General features: G+C 43.1%; 1 protein-coding gene across 2 annotated transcripts; it reads right to left on the bottom strand.

The window, feature by feature from the left end:
• Positions 1–4,844: 4,844 nt before the first annotated feature.
• DCSTAMP (dendrocyte expressed seven transmembrane protein) lies at positions 4,845–21,682 on the bottom strand. 2 transcript variants are annotated; one of them, XM_010354493.2, is made up of 4 exons: positions 21,616–21,652; positions 11,906–12,946; positions 6,341–6,649; positions 4,845–5,395 (listed from the first exon to the last, which is right to left on the bottom strand). In XM_010354493.2, the coding sequence occupies exons 2-4, from the start codon at positions 12,932–12,934 to the stop codon at positions 5,321–5,323; spliced, it is 1,413 nt and encodes a 470-aa protein (XP_010352795.1). In that variant the 5' UTR covers positions 12,935–12,946; positions 21,616–21,652; the 3' UTR covers positions 4,845–5,320. The 2 variants fall into 2 exon arrangements, with proteins under 2 accessions (XP_010352795.1, XP_010352804.1); XM_010354502.1 differs by lacking the exon at positions 6,341–6,649 and having other exon boundaries at positions 12,108–12,946; positions 21,616–21,682.
• Between the last annotated feature and the right edge of the window lie 273 nt (positions 21,683–21,955).

Below are 21,955 nucleotides of genomic sequence, written 5' to 3'. Positions count from 1 at the left end.
AGGAGCCCAGAACAAGAAGAACCTGAGCCCTGAGGTCACAGAAGCAAAAGATCTTGTCCAAGAATTCAGGGACAGGGTTTTCATCTGTTTTTAGATAAAGTAACAGGATGTGGGAACCAAAACAGTGGTCAATTCTCCAATACCACACAATGGTGATGACTTATGCAAAACATCCTCTTTCCTATTTTTAACTAGATCACAGAAGCTGCGTCAGAGGACTTTGCTGCTGACTAATCCTGTTGAAGCATCTTTCTCTGAATTGCATAAATGTCATCTACATAGGCTAGAGAACATTTGAGAAAAAGAAAAACTGTAAAGACTACTGCATACAGGGCATTCTTATAAATAGTGTTCTGAGTGGGATCAGGGTGTTCTGGGCCACAGCTTTCTGGAAGTTGTCTAGGATTTCATGGTTGAAGAATGCAGACAGAGAAATCATTCATTTGTGTAAGCCGAATTAATGATTTTGTGACTTTTTGCACTCTAAAGAACAGTGAGGACTGTTTAGAATTATGCTGATTTTTCAGGAAAACAATTTTCTAGTTGTATAGATATCCCTGCACTAGCAATAGGCTTTTTATTGGAGAAAGGAATCAGGAACGACAACAGAGGTTTCTCAATGCTTTATAGGTAACTCGTGGACAAGTTAGCCTCTTTGTGCCTCAGTTTTCTCATCTACAAAACAGCAATAGCAGCAGATCCTCTCTCATGGGGTTTGGGTGAGGATTAAACGAAATAATTCACAAAAAAACAGTGTCTGGTGCCTACTAAGGGCTTACTAACTAATAACTATTATGATATTTTCTATGAATAACTGAATTGAGTCGAGAGAGAAGTGCTTTGGCTAAGCTACTTCATAGCAGTACCAGAATTAGAGACCAATTTTTAATTCAGTACCCTTTCTTTCATCACATGTGTTTTTAAACAACTTACTATTTATTTTCTAGTACATATTAACATTTCTTCTTGCAGGACATAGCACACTTACTGTTTCAGTACAAACATACTTCCACAATGGTTTCCTTTGGAAAAACAATTTTGATTGATTTTTTTTTACTCCCTGATTAACATATCACATTTAGAGTGAGAGTACTGCTCACTTAGAAAAAAGCAAGACTTTCAATTAGCAGGTCTTTCAATGGCAATCTGACTTTAAGCCATATGAAATTACACATGACATTTAGAATTGAGTAACCATTCTGATTGCTTCTTTGTGTCTGTGGAGAAAATAACATTTATTTTGACCAAATGTTGCTTTTTCCCTTTTTCATCAAATAAATCATACTTAGGAGTGGAGCGCTTCTGTTGTTCTTTATGATTCATTGATCAACTGTGAAAGAACAAACACATCAAATGCTGAAACTTGAGTTACAGTCCATTGGTGATTCTCTCCAGGACACTGCTGTCTCCCGAAGAATCATAGGCTTAAAGAGATGGCAGAGATTTCAGAGATTCTTTAGCTAAACTCCTTGATCTTTATAGATGAGAAAATTGAGCTTAGAGAGGTGATGTGACTTACAAAGTCATCCAGCTAGTTGGTGGCGAAGAGGGATCTCAAACCTTGTTTTTTCTGACTTTGAGTCCCCATTGCATCATGTCCTGCACCAACTCATGTATTTCTAAAAAGCCTTTCTGTATTATCAGGTGTCAACCACAGGCCATGTCCAGCTTGCCACTTGTTTATGCAAATAAAGTTTTATTGGAACACAGCCATGCTCATTTGTCTACTTACTGTCTATGGTTGCTTTCTTGCTACAATGGCAGAATTGAGTAGTTGCATCAGAGTCGCTCTGATGTCCGGTCCTTCACAGAAAAAGGTTGCCGACCCTTGTTGTATATCAAGTTTGACTGAAATTCTCCTTTTTTTTTTTTGTTTCCACTCTTTTTGTATCAGACCCTATTGTCAAAAGTTGAAGAAAGTGGGGTTGGGCAGGGAATTATGGGAAAGAAGAAAGAGGAAGAAAAGAGCTAACATTGCTAACATTTATTTATCTGAGACAGCAAGTATTCTAGAGGCTTTATATATGTCATCTCATTTAGTTCTCAAAAAGATGCTGGGAGACTTGTATTTTTCAGCCCCATTCTATACATAAGAAAACAGACTCAGAGAGATAAGAGTGAAGTTGCTAAGTTTATGTCACCAACAATTAGCAGAATGAGGATTTGAATCCAGCCTTCTCCATTCTAAGATTCTATAATTCTTTCAATTACATCATGTGGTTGTTGTAGTCAAGGTGACCTTTCATTTTCTTAAAAAAGTGTTACACTATCCTCTAAATTGAAATCGTTTAATTAAAAAATAGTATTTGGTACCAAATCATATTTAAAAAGCAAGTAACTATAAGTTAAAATTGTATACTTCATGGTGTTGTCATGGGTTTTGTTTTTGTTTGGGTGCTTGTTTACACAAGTAAGTGAGTTGGACTGCAGATGATGAGAACAATACATTTCTTGACAAGAAATTTGCATTTGGCATTATTGGAGAAACTGAATGGCTCAGTAACAGGTAGAATCAAAGAAACTGAATGGCTCAGCAACAGGTAGAATCGAAGTCCTGTATGCATGTTCACACAGATAATTACATAGATACCATGTAATGTGTTTTTACTTAATCAGCAATCCCTGCTCTCCAAGGCTTGCCACAATTCTCTAAACCAGTGGTTAATGAACAGACCTAATCATCTGCATCACCCATGAAGTTCCTTAGGGTACACACTTCCAGGACCCTCCCTCTACCTACCTAAGTCAGTATATCTGAGTTGAGGTTTGGGCGTCTGTAATTTTATTTTATTTGTTTAACCTCTGGAAATGGTTCTGATGATCAGCCAGCTTTGGGAACCATAACTCTAGAGAATGAGTGAGCAGGCAATGCCTGCGTCTTTGTCTCAGTCTTTCCTGGTCCTCCTCTATGCCCTCTAAACCTGTCCACCACCTGAGCCCCACGCTTTGGTCAGTGTGCATGCTCTTTTCTGTCTTTGTCGAATGAGGCCGAGTGCAGTGGTAGGGGCACTTCCCTCACCACAATGTACTTCCTCAGCATCCAGTAAAGTGGTGCAAACACCTTCTGCCTTAATTGCAGTGACTGTGGCTTGTTACGCTTTCATTTCTGTCATTGCCTTTTTTGTTTTCTATTTGCATTTGACAGAGTGCTCCAATGACAAATTCAATTCTGATTTCTTTTGCTCCCTGAGTACAAAAGTAAAGTTCATGGACACTCAGAATTGAGATAATAAAAGGTCATAAATTGTCCCCACTACCTAATTACTTACCTCCTTTTCTTTCCTGCTTTTAACAATGTCACTGTAATCATGATGGATTGAAACCAAAACGGGTTTTGAACTGGGAAAACTTGGAAAAGCCTCAGCCACCTGTTAATTTGAATTTTTCCTCCCCACTGTGTGGGGGTTATATTAGCCTAATATAATATAGGCTTTTAAATATAGACATATAACTACGTTCAACCCACACTCATTTTTTCAGCCAGTTCCTCTCTTCCATACTATAATCTCAACAATTGACTTCAGTAGTCTTTACTACCTTTTGGGAATCACTATTATTGAGTTTGCATGAGAATGCTAGTTCTTACTTTCTTAGGGTGAGATATGTGTACTTCTTTCTCTTAAGTGAATTAAGACAAAAATATGTAACATGTGAGGAATTCAACATATCCCATATTACAATTATGATTGATTAGGTCCCAAAAGACAAAGTGGTAGATACAAAATCTCAGAAGAGGAAAGATAACATTTTTTATCCCAAGTAGAATAATAAAAGAGACCTGTTCTCATGAAGGTGTTTAGAATTACCATGTCTTACTATCAAAGAGAAACTCAACTGACAACAGAGTTATTAAGCACATCAGAAAGACACTTCATAGCCCCTAACAAAATATGGAACCAGACTGAGATTTGTGAGATGAGAAATGGTGACTTAGGCGATAATGCAATATACTTTTATAGGCCATTACAATTAGAGGTGAAAAAAGGGTGCTCTATGAAATTGCCTTGGGCAGTACCTTTCTGCCTCTATAAGATTAACAGCACATTTCACAATGGATGTCTCAAGAAACTTCACATTCATTTAAATCAAAGTGAGTAAGCTGCAATTAAACAAGCATTTCCCATCCAAGTGAGATGGACCCTAATGAGTGAGTCTAAATCCTGTTTTCAAGATCAAAATTGCCTTTGGTGACAGCACTGCTTTCCAGTCTGTCCTTCCAACAGGGAAGAGCACTTCAGACTGAGGGCAAACGTGCCTAACAGAAAAAGACAGTGTGTCCTGTGACTCATTAAAAGTGATATGGGGGCTGGGCGTGGTGGCTTACCCCTGTAATCCCAGCACTTTGGGAGGTCAAGATAGGTGGATCACCTGAGATCAGGAGTTTAAGACCAACCTGGCCAACATGGTGAAACCCTGTCTCTACTAAATACAAATATACATATATACATATATATAGAAGCTGGGCTTGGTGGCAGGCGCCTGTAATCTCAGCTACTTGGGAGGCTAAGGCAGGAGAATTGCTTGGACCTGTAGGGGCAAAGATTGCAGTGAGCCGAGATAGCACCATTGCACTCCAGCCTGGGCGACAGAGTGAGACTCCATCTCCAAAAAAATAAAAAATAAAATAATAAAAATAAAAGTGATTTGGAGTGTAGTTAAAGACAAAAAGGGGCCCAAATGTACACTTTAACAAGAATTGTATGAAATTTTAATGTACATGGTCCGTAGGCCACCTGTCATAAATATCAGCCAGGGGATTTGCTAAAAGAGGAGAAAACAAAATAGAGGCAGGTAGAGGGCAGAAGTGCAGGTGATGGTAAGAAGAAACTAGGAGCTGCTAGGAATGGGTTTCAGAAAGCGTTCTTTAATAAGGGGGCAGGGAGGAAAGAGACCATTGTGGAGGCAATAGACATGCAAGACATTAAGGACAGAAGAGTTTGAAGATAGTTTGCTGGCTTTTTACATGTATGTTCCCCTTGGCACTGTAAGGCTGTCGTAGAGATTTCAACTGTTTTTGTTTTCTTTTCTTTGAACATTATTCTATGCTGAAACTCATCACCAGGGGACCCAGCTAGAGTCCTATTACATTGTGACACAGGCGAGATCATGTGGTTTGTTTGGAAGACAGACCACATAACCATTTACCTGGCAGCTCTTTGGCTTTGAGGCATAACCACGTGCTGCAAGGTGGCTCTGTAAACTCAGACTCCTGAGAGGACTGAGTCACATAGTTCTCTATTATCCAGCATGAATAGTGACTGTCATCATAGACCTGAGGAGTACTGCTGGTGCGATGTGGCTGAGGAGTACCCAGGGTATCTCATGGCTTGTCTGCACTTGCCATGTCCATTTGCTTCTTCCTAATCATTTTCAGGACTGGAAGCCAGAAATGAATCTGAAGAGACAGAAAAGTGGATAAATGGGCATTGGAGTTGGAGTCATTTAAAATGCCTCTGACATAAATTTTTCATTGTGGGGTTAAAGACATTGGGGAAAACAGCAAAAGACTGAAATAAACAAGCTTATTTTTGTGGGTTATGTTGGTCTTCCATTGTCTATGGGCTATTTCCCAACTCTGTAAGTTGCAGATGGCTTATAGAAACAATGTGAGTGATTCTTGTCCATGACCTGCATATGAACTCCGCCCAGTAGAGTACAACTGACCCCTCCCATCCACCCTTAAAGAAAAAGACAGTTTTGCATCTATTAAGCAAATTCGTTGGGTATTCCTGATGGCCTTTATATATCTGTGTGTTCTTTGAATTATTCTTTGGCTGTAATTTTTCTTACCACTCCCTCATTAATACGTATGTATTAAATTACATAAAATTTTGATATATGTCCATTTTATACATGCATGAGTCTATGCTTTTATTTATATATTTGTATATATATTATTATATTTTTATCTATCCTCTCTCTATACACACATACACATACACTGGAAAATGAACAAATTCTTTGGCATTTACAAAGCTATAGTAGACATTTCCCTGTCTGTTTTTTCTTTACCTAGGAAAGCATATCTTATTGTGCTTTGTCCTTTAATAGTCAACACTAAGGACCTCTCCAGTCGCCACTCTACAATGACTGAACATACTTACTTGAAATGAATATATTAAGAATAACTTGTAGTATCCTTTGGATCAGCATTCAATTCACAGAGGTAAGAGCCCTAGCCACGTATGTTTGTTTGTTTTCCCCCAATGTCCTATCTACTCCTGGGATACAAGCCCTGATGTGAAGCTGAAGCATTAAGTGCTTTGAAGTCCCCTTTCCCATTTCCCTCTCAAACTCAATACTTCCTCAATTGGAGGTTACACCACCATCTTGGCCTTACCTTTGTAAGATAGAGACTCAGCCGTTTTTTGACTTCTCCCAGCGGCTGCTTTGATCTTTTTTTAAGCAGCTTTGCATGCAGGTATTGGATGCGCTTCCTCTCCACGCTGGGGTAGAAGGATGCTGACACCAGGATTTTAAGTTGCATAAGGATAGAGGACAACAGTCCCAGCATCACTAATATCACAAGAATAACACTGAGAGGAACCCAGGTCTCAGATAGAAGGAATTTTGGTTTCGGGATACAGTTGGGTTCAAACACAGATATATTAAAGGAAGAATCATGGAAAATATCTTGAGTTCCTTGTTTCTAAAATGAAAGAATAAAATAATCATGATGCATGCCACTTTTGTACTCAGTCCTTGTCTTTCTCAGTACTTCCCTGCAGCACACGGGCTTTGGCCAAAGGAACTGTCACATATTCCTTTGTGTGTTACGATTGGAGCAAAGGAGAAGAGATGTGTCTTATTTGTAACTATTGCAGTGTTTTCTGAAGTGGGTTTGTAGAAATACAGTAAAGATTCCCTTGACAGAAGTGTATTAAATACATTTTTTCACTCTATCCCCTCTTTTGAAAATCACAATGCCCATTAGACTGTTGAAGGCTCTGAGAAGTAGGCAGAGGAATCTTTTAACTTTAGCCAGTTTTCCTAACAAATTTGATCACATAACTCATTTTCATGGAATATTTGTTTCTACATGTTAGGACATATGGGACAAAAGAAAGAGCGGGGAGTCAGCTAAACTCAGGGAGAAGATTGCTTTAGAACATAGCCCCTTAGGACCCCATCATATCCTCCCAATACCCCTTAAGCAGACCACAAGGTCACAAAGATGTTGAGGCATTAAATTATGTTCTACATCTGCCTTCTGGAGCTTAGGGGGGATTATTCTTATTTAGGTACTATATTCCCTTCTAGGTTGATACATTGGCCCTTGAGCCCACGTTATTGAAGGAGACTCTAAAATCATGTTTGGGCAGGTCCTAAAAATAGGAAAATTTCTCATCCCTATTGGATGCTCATGAGAGGTACATTCCTTCCTTTTTGAAGGCAAGAGCATAAGCCAGTTGCCCTCAGCAGACTGCCACAGAGGGCAGGAGATGACATTGAGCCACCCAGCCAAGCCACCCACAAGAGAGTGTGTGCTGATCCAGCTCTTTCTTTCTCTGACCTGGGAAAATCATTTAATCTCTCAGTGGATTTGTTTTCTAATTTGGCAAAACAGGAGTTAATGGACCAGATCCTGCCCATGAATAAACTACTCCCAGTGTAAATTAAACACCTTGGGGAAGGAACATTAGCTTTACAGACTGGGGTGCTTAGTAAGTTATTATCACTCTAGTGCCACAGAGCCCTGGGGCCAGGAAAAGGTAAATGACTTCTCAAAAAGATCCCAACCACACCCAGAGGACACTGGGCACCTTGGATCTATCCCGGTGCCTGTGGAGACTCTGGAAACCCCAAACCTGGGACCTCTACACAAATGTCAAGTCAAATCTATAATTTCCCCAGCACGGTGCCAAAGCAATGAAAAACATTTGTGTTGCCTCTCCCTTTCTCTTATTAAAAAAATAGTCTGCCTACAATTAAATAGAAAGAGTTCAGTCCCCAGAGCAAATGCACTCTTTTTAATACTAGTGAAGAAACAAACACATCGATTGAGTTCGTGATGAGAAATCCTGCAATAAGAAAGCAGCGGGTGTTCGGTCTGGGACAAAGTTATTTTGTCTAGAAATTTAACTGGGGATTTTGCAGTTGGGAATCAGTGCTTCAGAAAGTTTGAGTCGACACTTTTGTATGGGGTTGGTTGAGGGTAATGTGGAAGACAAATTAATTCTTTCAAAATGCCAAGCAATATACTAAATGGTACCCCAATGTTTTAATAGATATGTTCCTCTGTTAAATAAACAATTTATTGGCACAGCACTAAGCAATGAATGGAGGGCAGGCTCTGGTGTCAGCCACTCCTGAAAAGTTAATGCTGCCAAATGCAGTGAACACAGCAGGTGCTCAGTAAGTAGAAACTCTGGCTATTTTTATTTACACTGCCCACCCACAGAGCTAGCTCTACTTGGGTCATTTCCCATCTTCTTTATTTAAAATAGATATTTAAAATCATACGAAAGTGAGAAAGAAATATTGGCAACACCTTGAGCCAGTGTTTCTCTTCCTGCGTGACTTTTCCTTGGCAAATGTGAGGCAATGGTGAATACCAGGAGCCCCCAAGGGCGCTCTGGCATAAGGGTAGGGCATCGCCAGTCATGCAGAAGCTGGCTCTTGGCAGCGCAGTCTCTCAGATACAGCATGAGAGAGTTTGAGAAGCGCTCCCAGAGCAGTCTCGTACTCACATCTGTTCCAGTGCCCACCACCCTGCTGTTTCACGTGTGTACACAGTGACCTCCCTCCCAGGACATAAGCCCCTCAAGGAGGCCCTCACAAACTAGACATCTTCGCACCCCCAGGAATCAGCAGTGCTCAAAGTAGAAGGTGTCAGGACATTGTCATTGGAAAGCTGGATTTTTTTTGGAATGCAGAACTTGCTTTTTTCCCCCTCTATCTAACATGGTGAGAATCACAACACAGGCATGGGTACTGGCTAAGAGAGAAGTAAATGAGAGAGAAGAAAAACATAGGAGAGAGAGGGAGAATTGAGGGGGGAAGCCAAGAAAGGAGAACACAGGAGGGGAATGGGAGGGAAGGAGCGAAGCCCTTTTCCTGGCCACCCCTAAAGATCAAGCATGTCTGAAATTCTTGTTTGGCTTTCAGCTAAAACACTACTTCCATTATCCACCGCTCCAAATAGCTAGAGCAACAGCGTGCCTTGTAATTAACGGGATTCTTCAGGGGATGCAGAGAGCTCAGAATAATCAACTCTGAGAAGCAGCCCAGGCTTAGGAGGGCAGGAGCCATGGGACTAGATCTGCTGAGCCAGACGAAAGGGGAGGAAAAGTGTGGATGCAGCAGGGGGATTTGAGGCCCTGAGAGGGAAAGAGAGAAATGGCAAGTGGGGCTTCACGGGAGGGTTTGCAGGCAACATTGTGGCCGTTTTTCCTCTGTGATTTCCCCAGCAGCTGGCACAGCCTAGTGCAGCTTGAGGAACAGTAGGGCAAATCAGACCCATGGAAACAGGTACTGGATACCCCATAAATATGTACAATGATTACGTGTCAATTAAAAATAACCATAAAAATTACAAATAATAATTTTTTAAAAAAAGAAAGAGCTGTTGGCGTTTTTGAGGCAGGAGATCAGCAGGACTTGTTTACTGAGCCTCTGTCATGACCCTGTGGATAGAAACAGAATATAACAAAGAAACCAGCCAAAATCATCTAGGACCAAGATGGTGATGAAAAAAACCTCTAGTTGTCCTCGCTGCTCATTATATGCTAATTATAATATATTTGCATAAGGCACTCCTACCAGCACCATGACAGCTTACAAATGATGCCATGGCAGTAACCCAGAAGTTGTCTTATATGGCTTGGGAACTCCCCACCGCTTTTCCAGAAAGCTCATGAATAACTCACTCCATAATTAGCATATGATTAAGACTAGGTATAAATACAACAGACCAACAATCCAGGAGTGCTACTCTGGGCCACTCTGCCTATGGGGTAGTCCTTCTCTGCCTGTGGAGCAGACATTTTGCTGTACTCTGTTCTAAAAAACTTGCTTTCTTTCACTGTCAGCTCACTCTTGAATTCTTTCCCAAGCAAAGCCAAGAACCCTCCTAGGCTAAGCCCCAACTTTGGGGTTCACCTGCATTATTTTTGCCAGCCTGGGCTAGTGTACTTAAGCCCAGCATGCATCACATACGTGCACATACACACCTGCACATGTGCATACACACGCCATGTCATTCAGCCTGGCAATTTCTGGGTTAAAAAACAATAAGGTAAGTGTCTGACAATATCCAGATCCTCTGAAATGTCAACATAAGCACAAATATCCACAGACAAAATGGAAAAGAAATGATAAACGATGGGATGCCCCATCCCCACCATCTTCTCTGTTTGTCCATGGTTGCCAAGAGGAGAGAGAGGGAGAATAGAGAAGAGAAAGCCAGATCCCTCAAGATGCAGGAGGCACCAGCTCAGAGACAGATGCTGTCCTGGCTAATGAAGATTTTTCACAGATCCATCTGATGGCAATTAGGAGTTAACTTTCTGGCTTTGTTCTTGGAGTGAAGGGTTTAGAACAGGGGTTCTCAATCTTGGCTGCACGTTAGAATTACTCTGGGAGGTTTTAAAAATCTCTCACCCCAGTTCAATTAAAACAGACTCTCTGGGGATTCTGGAGAGAGGTATTGAGTTGGTTAGTTCAGCTCCACAGTGATGCAACTCTGTATCCAAGGTTGAGGACCTCTGGTTTGGAGGGTCCTTGCTTTCCAATATCTAGGCTAGAGTTTCTCAAAATGTGGTCTGTGGACCACCTACCTTGAAATCACAGGCATGCTCATTTAAAATGCTCTCCCAGTTAAAACAAAATCTGTGTAAATCGAGGCCTGAAACTCTATATCCAACTCAAGAAATTCTTAACACACATTTAAGGCTGAGAACTAGTAATCCAATCTCTCTCAAAACACCAAAGTGTAGCTGTGTAGCATTTTTAAAAGTGGGTGCTACCAGCTACTAGCACCAGCCATTTTACTGGGTGACTTAGGAGCCCTTTTCAACAATCATCCTTTTAAACATTGCGCCGATGCCTGGGGAATCCTCCTGTGTTTGATAATGACTCAGGATGCACAGCAAAGTTCTCGCTCAGAGGAGGTGCTCAAAGTCTACTTGCCCAAGCTTGAGGATGAGAAGAAGGCAGGTCCTAAATCCCTGTCTCTTAGGTTCCCGCCAGATAGTCTTGCTTGGGAATCCACTTCATGTTCAACCTCAGAGACACTTATTTCCACATTTGAGTGTTTGTTGACTGTAGGAGGCTGGAGGATGCCCTACAGATACAAGGTCTTAGTGCCTGGAACCTGTTAATGTTACTTTATTTGGAAAAAGGATCTTTGCAAATGTTATTAAGTCAAAGATCTTGAGATAGAGAAATTACCCTGGATTATACTGGAAAGTCCTAATACAATCATATACATTCTTTAAGACAGAGGCAGAGAGAGATTTTCCACATGCAAAGAAGAAAGTGATGCGATGACAGAGCAGAGATGGGAGTGATGTGGTCACAGGCAAAGGGATGCCATTGGCCACTAGAATCTGGAAGATGCAAAGAGTGGCAACAGCACCTGGGTTTTAGCCCAGCGACACTCACTTTGGACTTCTCCCCCCAGAACTATCCGAGAATAAACTTCTGTTATTTTGAGCCATTCAATTATTGGCCATTTGTCACAGCAGCCACAGGGAACTAATGCAGAATCACACCCTAACATCGGTACTTCAATCCAATTTAACCTGCATTTGTTGGGTTCCTTCTATGTGCCAAGCACTATGCCAGGCACCAAGGATGCAAAGGTGAATAAGCCACTTCCCTGCCTTGGGAGGTTCATGATCTTTTGCAAGACAGACCAGCAAATAGCCAGGATACACCATGAGAAGTACCTGTGGGTCCCTACCTCTCCGTGCAGCTTCAGGCGAACCTCAAACCCTGGCAAGCTTTGAAACTGTTTGCTCACTGAGAAAATGAGCCGATACAGCAGATAATCTACAGCTGCAAACAGCACCCAGATGCCAAGATGGGTAAGTATGGGGAGGAAAAACAGCCCCAGGTTTTTCCTTTCTTTAGGAGTCGGCCAGAAAGTTGGGATGATGACATACTTCCTCCTTTCCTCCTTATTCAGCGGGAGCACACAGGGCCTCTGTTGAAGTCTCTCCCTTTCATCAAACTGAACAAATTGTCTGGTGATATAGATGTTTTCATACTTCCAACCACAAGGGCCCAAATATCGCTTCATGAAGAGGCCAGTGCCAAGTAGGACGAGCGAAAGCCCTGCAAAGGCAAGTAGCTTCTGACCCAGGGAGGACAACACCTCTGTCGTGGTTGCCATCTGGTACAAGATGCTCAGGACTTCCCCTTTGCTGTCATTTAGCTGTGCCTCCAGGATGTGGCTGGGACTGAAAAGAGAGACTGCCAGGGTCTGATTCCAAGAAACAATGTCATCAAATACACTTAGTGGAGTGGCAAGGCCATAAATCCACTGAATTGCCTCAATATATTTTTTCAAAAGTGGAAAATGTATGGAAAAGCTCTTTGCCCTTAGGTTGCAAGTCATACCATCTAGGAGACCTTTAAAGTTGTGAAAAATATTTTCTATGTGTCCCAAGATGACGATCCCTGTGCCAGCTGCAATCAAAGCGTTCCTGCCTTCACGCAGGCCACAAGAGAGAAAGACCAGAAGAATAAAACATCGTGCATGCTTGGAGCAACACAGCAGAACACATGTGATAATCCAGAAGCCAGCAGCCGCCATGACTGATGATAGAAACCAGCAGAAGGCCACAGAAAGGAGGCCCACTGAAATAAGAGCAACCAAACAGCAAACTCCTAAATGCTGGATAAAGTCCATCCGTCCAAGGCTTCTTGGAGACAAGTAAATCTCCCAAAGACTTAGGAAGATATCAGTGCCTAAGGTCCAGATACCCATGCTCCCTGCGTCCTGAAAATGAAAAAGAAACCAAGGTCAGAAATTGCTTTTGAATGTCCTCTGACCTTCGTAAAGGCCATGGGGGTAGACTGACTGCAGAAAAAGTGGCCATAATTATTTACTCTTCCTGTGTCCTCTCCCTTGAAATATGACTTTACAGCTTCTTCCACCTTCCACCACCAAGAGATGAGGTCTATTCCTCCAACCCTTGCATCTGGGCTGGCCTTGTGACTTCTTTGCCCAATCGAATGCAGCAGAAATGCCAGTGATGATCCTGGGCCTTGGACTCTCTCCACGTGCTCTCATGGAACTCTGCTCCTGCTGTGTTAAGTCCAGCTGCATTTCCCAGCTATCGCTGCTGTAACAGATAACCACTGAGTGTTTTAAAGAAGCATATATTTATTCTCTCACGGTTCTGGAGGTCAGAGTCTAAAATGGGCCTGCAATGCTGTGGTCCTTCTGGAGGCACTGGGGGAGAATTTGATTCCTTGCCTCTTTCAGCTTTAGAGGCAACCTACATTTCCTGGCTCATGGACCCTTTTTCTGCCATCTCAAAGCCAGCAACACTGCATCTTCCCTCTGCTTTTATCCTTACATCTTCTCTCTAGACTCTGATCCTCCCTCCTCCCTCTTACAAGAGCCCCTGTGAATATGCTGGGTCCACCCAGATCATCCAGGATAATCTCTTCATCAAGAGATTTAATCACATTTGCAGGGTCTCTTTTACCATGTGAGATAATATATTCATGGGTTCTGAGCAGTAGGACATGGACAACTCTGAGGGGGCCATTATTGAGCCTGTTATACCAGGCTGGAATGCTGGATGACAAAAGGCACCTGACCAGGCAATTCCATCAGCTCAGCCAATAGCCATCCAACTGCCAGATGTGAGAGAGGCCATCGGAGACCAGCTGGTTCTCAGCCGACCCACCGGCTGACCACAGACACGTGAGCCATCATAAATGCTGATTTATTTTAAGCCACTGAATTCTCTACTGGTCTGCTAGAGAGTCATTGTTTATTGATAAGAGTAACAGTCCTATATCATAAGCCTTAATAGTTGAGCCCTAGGCTGATAGGCTGAAATGTCAATAAACTGCATTATGAAAGCTTACTCTTGAATAATCGTCTGTTTCCTTGTGCTCAGTTTTACAGACCAGAAAGCACACCAAGGGCATCCAAACTTAAATGCAGCTTTGGACTGAGGCCATTGTGTCTCCGCTCTGTAACCATGGCTTCTTCCCTCTTATGCCCCTGCCCTCTGAGAAGAGTTTCCTCCTGAGACTCTTACAAAGAAAAGAAGAAGAATATTTATTTTGTGTCACTGAGATAATCATTTTTTCTTTTTTCCTAGACCTGGAATAATTAGAATGAAGGCACTGTGGAGCTGCTAACACACCATCAGCCACACAGATGTAGGTCTGTGATGCTCTCAGAGAGACTTGGATTCATTTGGAGTGATATATATAAAATAAAATCGATATTCTCTCCTGATTGACATGAAAATATCTAATAAGCGTTATATCATATGTATGGGATTTTAATGTGGACATTGATCAATTTTTAAACAATCTCAAATAAATCCCTTCTCATTAAATAGGATGGGTCTGAATTTACGGAGTAGCTGAATATAGTGAGAGCCAGTGAATTACATTTGTCTTGTAAGATGAACCCAGGCATTGGCTAGAGGTTGTGCACTGAGCAAACAGAGGTGAGGAAATTATTCTTTCTGTGTTCAGGCCGAATGAGGTTAATGAAGGGCAGAAATAAAATGGGGGGAATAGGCAGGTTACGAGTAAATGTGTAAATTTCTCCACCAAGAATAGAGAGTGCTTGCAGTTCCTGCCGTATAATCTGAATGGAAATGCTCAGAGCAGAAAAGAGATATGAGGTGAACTTGAGTGTTGAAGAGGGGTCACTGCCATGTGGAACTGGCCTTAGTAGAGTCCAGATCCCACATATGAGGATGTTCTGACAGCATCAGCAGGAAAGGGAATTAGAATGGTAATTAAAATGGGGGCCAGCAAAAGGCCATAGTTCCTTTTTCCTGCAAGCTTGCTTCCTTTTGGAATCAGAGTTTGGACTGAAGGGTGAAGATAGAGACGGGCCTTACCATAGGCCCCTGTGCTGCTGAACCTTCCCTGGCATTGTGGACTGAGTCAGACAGGCTCCACGGCACAGGCAAGAGGACTCTGCAGGTGGGTGGGCAGAGGGCAGGACACCCAGCACCAGAGGAAGTCAGGAGCTGCGGCCTCTCCTCCCAGGCATGACTCTTTGCTCTCCCATTGCTTTGGGTTTGACCCCAAACCATTACTTGATTGATACCCTAGAAGATGTTAATTATCTATTACATTGTAGGCACTTTTTATAAAGCATCTTTCTACCCCTGCCCTAAGCCTGCAGATGGTATTTGCATCTGATACAGTGGAAACTGAGGCTTGGAGTGCTTACTGGAATTTGTCAGCAGTCACACAGTGGAGATGGCACAGCAGGATTCAGGCCAGACTTCCAGGCTCTGTTGTCTGTACCATGCCCCAATTCCATGGTTCTGTGTCATGTGACAGGACCCTCAGCTCACTGTTTGTCCCTGCTGGAGGCATCACACCTTCTGCCAGTGGCTGTTAAGAGCTGACCTGGATATCACAAGCCCATTTCCATTATCTGCTCACTTTTTGTTCCCTGCATCAAAATAGTTGACTCTGTAAGGATATGTCTCAAACTAGCAGATTCTTCTTTAAAGGAAATCAGAAATCCCAGCTGCTTAACTTTTTTCTAATTTCCTTTATGAGGCATCATTTTGCTTCCTTTCTAAAATATTAATAATGTGTATTCTGGATTCATTTTTCCTTTCTCTTGCCTTCATCCTTGTACAGTGTGTTCCTAATACAGACATTTTTCTGAAAGTATGAAAAAGATTTATGGACACATTAACATTTTAACATTCTGCAATAAAATCTAATATCAATTAAATAAGATATACGACTGCAATTTTGTCCTGTAAGAAGAACATGTTTTCTTAACAGGCAACAGCTCTAATATTATCCTGCTTAGTTTTGTGTTGAAAACAGCACGTCACCAGACACCAAAACTTTCTGCGGTGAGAGGACTGAAGGTATCTTCTCTTATTTTACAGTTCAAGCCCCAGAGCAGAATTTAGGCCCACGAGCCCAGAGGCTGATGTTCCAGTCTGCCCTTTTGGCATCGTTGACTGAGCCATTGATTTCTTCTCTGTTCCTCATTTTCCCTAACTGAATATATGACCTACCTGCTCCTTTCGGTTTAATGAGGGGAACCTTAGCAAGAACCTTAAGACTCTCTGGATAAAAGGTCCCCAGCAAATGCAACTCATTTCTTGTTGTTTCTTTACTGCCACAGAAAATGAAGACTGTCCATTCTCTGCTCTTTAGGCAAAGATTGAATGCCCAAGCTGACGGGAGGCTTAGAGATAGGCACTGGAGGCTGAGCGTGGCGGCTCATGCCTATAACCCCAGCACTTTGGGACACTGAGGTGGGAGGATTGCTTGATTGAGCCCAGGAATTTGAGACCATCCTGGGCAAGAGAGAGAGACCCCATCTCTCTTTTTCAAAAACAACAACAAAAAAAGAGATAGGAGCCAGATTGTACCAACCTCCAAGGTGTACCACCCTCCAGGCATGGTGACGCCATCCATGCCTCCTTTAGACATCTGCTGATTTCTTTTTGGCTCCTGTGGAGGTGCGGCCATTCTGCTGATCTTCCTTCAGATCTTTCAATTCTCTCCTCTTAGGCAAATTGGTGAATTGGAATTTTGATAAGCTAAGCAGGTGGTTTCTTTCTCAAAGACTTTGTCAAGCAGATACCCAGATTCGTAAATTTTCTTTTTTGAGCTGGAGGGAATCATAGCTCAGAGCTTCTTAGACTTGGGTATGTGATCACTGGAGGGAATCTTGTGAAAATGCAGATCCTGATTGAGAAGGTTTAGGGTGGCCCCTGAGAGTTGGCATTCCTAACAAGTTCCCAGGTGCTGCTGAAGCTGCTCTCATGAAGGCCAGGCTTCAGGTAACAAGCTCTGGAATTCAGCGCTGTCTGATAGAACTGTCTGTGATGCTGGGCGTGCTCTATATATGCGCCGTCCAGCATAGGAGGCACTGGCCACATGTGACTATTGAGCACTTGACAGGGCTCATGCCACTGAGGAACTGAATTTGATATTTTATTTGATTTTAATTAATAAATTTAATTAATTTTAGTGTTATTTTATTTAATTATGATATTTTTAATTTTAATAAATCATTTACATTTAAATTAAGATTAATTAAAATTTAAATTACTTAAAGTTAAATAAATAACTGGAGCCTTTGTATTGGATAGCACAAGTCCAGATGATTTTGACTGACACCTCCCTGGCTGATAGTCACAGTCGAGGAAAATAAAATCCAAAGAGGCTAAGGGACTCTAAGCTAGGAGTGAGACCCCCGGTTTTCCACCACTTGGTGACACATTTCCCATCACATTCATATCTCATCTCTGACTTTTCATGAGTCCTGTTTTAAAATTCCACTACAGTTCCTGAGTAATGGAATTAAAACTTCCCATGTACCTGTTGTCATCTGCCAGTGCTGCCATAGCAGAATCCCACAGGCCGGGTGGCTTCAACAGCAGAAATTGATTTCTCACAGTGGTGGAGGCTGGAAGTTCCAGATCAAGGTCTGGCAGGGTTGGGTTCTGGTGAGGACCCCTCCCCGGCTTACAGACAACTGCCTCCTCTCTGTGTCCTCACATGGCAGGGAGAGAAGATGGGTGAGCTCTCTGGTATCTCTTCACACTGTGTTACCTTTAATTAAGTACAAAGACCTTTCCAACATGGCACCCAGAAATCATTTTACCCACTGCTCTGTTTGGCTGCCAGTCTGTTGTCTCTCTCTTACACAATAGTGAGGCAGTTACATTTTCCTCTTCTTATAGGGACACTAATCCTATCAGATGAGGGCTCCACACTTAGGACCTCATTTAACCTTAGTTACTTCCTTAGAGACCCGATTTCCAAATACAACCACACTGGGGGTTCAAACAAATTGGCAGAAGACACAAACGTTCTGCCCATAACAGTACCCAGTTGGCCCTCAGTCACCACAGAATACATAATTAGAGAAGCGGACAAACTATGGCTTGTGTCAATGTCTGAGACTTAGTGAAATACTCCTAATAATAAACGGTAGTTATTACGGTGTTCCTTTATGCCTGGCCACAGCATCTGATATACATGCTTTCTAACCCTGTACTATTGTAGCTATATCTTTTTAGATAGGAAACTGGGGCTCAGAGAGGTTAAATAACTTGGTAAAAGCTCACACACCTAATAAGTGCAAGAGCCAGGATTTTAACTCATGTTTAAATGACCCTGAGGGGTCAGAATGGACAATCGCTCAGCCCCTCTTTGACACGATCTTCATAGAGCAGCTTCTGAATTTGGTTGAAATGTATTCCCAGGATCCCAATCACGCACGCATCCTGAAATGCAGATTCACCATGCCAGGATGAGCTGTCCTGCATTGTCAACCACATCCAGGGTCCTCCCCTCCTCTGCCAGCACAGCTTTATTGAGCCTTCTAAAGCTGACTACAGCTCTCCTTTCCCCAGGTAAACACTTGCTCTGCAGCATCGTGCAGCTCATGAACCCCTATGTTTTACTCAGAGACTGTAACAGCCAGTGTTAGGCTCACCTTGCTCACCCCTTAACGTCAGGCACCCTGGACGCAGGCCCATCCTGGTCTGAGGTCCAGATCAAGGGCTGTCTCTCCCAGGGACGGGGAAGAAAAGTGCATTCGGTGTTGGTCTCACCTTCCCTGTTGAGCTTGGATCAGGAATGGGGGCTCATCCTGTCCCGTGCAGGCAGCACTCAGATTTTCAAATGCCTACAGGGGTCAGACAAGCACTGGAAACAGTGAAGGAAGTATGGAGATTCAGATACTCCTTGGGAGTGTGGGGTGTGGGACAGTGGGCCATGGGTCTCTAGGGTGCTGGAGAGCCCACGCCCCCATTTAACTTGCAGGAACAGCAGCCTCCAACCCAGCAGATTTTCTTCAAAGCTCTCTACAGAGGCAGTCACCAGATTTTCTGACTTTTTTTTTTTTCAAGTCAGAAATCTAGATTTCTTTGGGTGACATCTTCTTGTTCTTAAAAAACTGTTGGCTCAAATTATTTTTAAACATTCTGACGGCTGATTTTGGCCACGGATTGTGAGAGTGCAGCCTTGATCAACAGATGACACTCACATGGCTCTCTTCTCTCCTCTCTGGCCCACTTCTCACCTTAGCCCTCCTCTTCTCCATTCCTCTGAATTACCTTTTCCCCTTTTATCCCTGGAGACATTTAAAAACCATGCTTAAACTAAGTTCCAGTCTCACACATAAAGGTTTTCCTCTATACCTTGGAAATGTTTATTTTTACCCAAAGATTTCTAACTGTTTTATTCCCCTCCCTTGTGCTTACAAAGTCCCTACCTCTGCCTCTCCATCTTTTTTTTTTCTGGCAGCTTCTAAAAGTTTACCTGGTCCCTTTAACCTGTAATTTCTCTTTACCTTGCCTCCATTGTCAATAATGTCTATTACTGACTCAACATGCTTGTGTCCCCAGGATACAATACCTGCTTCTGGCTTTTACCGACAGCACTATCCCAAGAGTAATGGCCTCTTTCTTGCTTTTATCTCAGAACTGCAGTTTCTACCACACCTCAGGCAGGGAAGCCTTAGCTGGAGTCCACAGCAGAGTGCCACCAAGGGCCCTATCCCTCTTCCATGGGGTTAAAACGCTTTTTGTGTGGCTAGGTGGAAGGGAACAGGAAAATAGCAGAACAGGGTTAGGGATGAAGAACCCTGATTTGAACCGAGAGCCCTGCACAACCATGCCGTCTGGGCATCTGGCTTGAGCCCACATTTACCTGCTTTAATGCAGGGCCAAGCTGTTGCCATGGGAAACAGAAACAGCCAGACTTCCACATCAACCCTGCCCACGCTAGCTAGCAGACACCTCTGCAAGGTGCCTACACCTCGATTGTTTTCCCTGCAGGAGATCTGTGTCAGTGGGAACACCGAGAGCCCCAGCATGGAGGGCACAGGGCTCACAGCCCCCACTCACAGAGCTCTGTTTGGCCACCTTTTTGATGAGTCAAGGAGACCGGCATTCCCGAGCACTGTCCTTTGAGCACAGATCAACTTTCAAGGTGCGGATGAATGCGTCCTTGCTTCAGATACAAGGTCCAGTCAGCAGCCACAAAAAAATGGAGCCATGAAATAATGAGAACCTCCACACGAATGGCCCACCCTAGGAGCTTTCTAGACTGGGGATTATTGAAGCTGCACATCACCAATGTGGCTCCAGAGCTGGCAAGCAGACACCCACAGGCTTACTGCTAGTGAAAGTGTGGGAGGAAGAAGTGTGACCTTCTCTGGAGGAAAGGCCAAGAGACAATGACCATGGGAGCATCTTATTGCTCCCCTCTCTCCCCATTTCCAAAGCTCCCGCCTCATCTGATGTCCCGCAATTCCCATTAGGTGATACCAGTTCATTCTGACTCTGCCTGTGCAGAAGCCAATGGCTTATGCTCAACAAGCCCAGATAGGTCTGCAGACACCCCAGGGGACAATAAACCCAAACGGACAAGCACTCTGTTCTTTCTGTACTCCTCAACCAGCCCTGCCAGTCCCCTGCGGGAAACCAGTCTGAGCCCATCAGCCTCCCTCATTGGCTTGATGTGAATCTCATTTTAAAAGGAATTCGAACAAAGGGCAGAGCAGAATAGGAAAATAGCGCCAAACAGGGAGGCCTGTGGCCCAGCCTGCCTCTACCCAAGCCAGGTTGTGTGGCCTCAGATAGGTCACGTCACCTCCTGGACCTCAACTCCCATGTGCTAGCTGAGTTCTCAGGTCCCCGCTAGCCCCGTGCTCTCTGAAATGAAAAGTGCAGTGAGCAGCGGAGCTGGTTCTTGGAGCTGGCGTTCTAAAGTCACTTCTGAGACAGAACATCAAAGCCCAGCACCTGGGAGTGGAACAAAAGAAGAATGGTCGGTTTCTTTTCCTTTTCATTTTTTTCCCTTTCTTTTTTCATAAGCTCTTGCAAACTTACAATGTGGTTCAGAACGTACCGTTCTCTCAGACTGCCAAAATAGCTTGAGCAGGAGCTGCGGCCTTCATTTCAGGTAGAGAGAACTCCTCATGACTTTGTTTTCATCGTTCTTGCCTTGGGAAAGCCAGCAAATGCCTTCCTCTGTGAAAACAGCCTTCACACAAGAAAGAAAAGATTAATGAACGCTGCTAGGTAAACAGAATAGCAATTACTGAACAATTCAGCCCATTGCTGTGTGTGCCAGGCACCCAGAGCTGCGTCGTCAGGGAGGCAGGACTGAGCCAGCCTAGGGCTCCCCATAACGACCAGGAGGCTTAGCTGAGGGGATTCATAAAGCAGGGGGTGGCTCGAGTATACCCAGGCTATGCCTGTAAGAAGATATTCATGCTGCAGTTTTCCCTGAGCGGAGGATATTCAGATACCAACATGAAAAGACTTTCTGATACATCCATACATAGGGAGACTGTTGGGGTAGAGGGAGCCTTAAAGTATGCTCTGGTTGTAATTGTTTATTCCAATTTACTAGCACTTTTTAAAAAGCAATTTTAGAAATAAGATTTTCCGAAAGTTTACTTACAGGTTTCTCTCAGGTTCTTCTTCGAATGCAGAAATGCACTTCCCAAGGGCTGTAGGTCTTGATATATAGCAGGAAAAAGGGAACCAGAAGTGGTGAGAGGGTCACATCACCATGAATCAACCTCTGTATTTCCCCCATAAAGTGACTAAGTCATTTAATATCAATGAAGAGTAACACTGATACAAAGGAATAGCATATTTCTTTCTAGCATTTTCCTCAGATAGATGCTCTAGAAATTAATTATAGAAAATAATGAAATCAGATATTTTCAAACACAAGAGAGTGAGTTGTGAAAGCTTGGACGGCCTCTCTCCCTCTTTCCTCTTTTCCTCTCACTCCC

Source organism: Rhinopithecus roxellana, chromosome 9 (assembly GCF_007565055.1).
Source record: "Rhinopithecus roxellana isolate Shanxi Qingling chromosome 9, ASM756505v1, whole genome shotgun sequence".
In the NCBI taxonomy this organism is placed as follows: domain Eukaryota; kingdom Metazoa; phylum Chordata; class Mammalia; order Primates; family Cercopithecidae; genus Rhinopithecus; species Rhinopithecus roxellana.
Note: the sequence above shows the minus strand (reverse complement) of the source record. Positions and strands in the feature narration are given on the sequence as shown.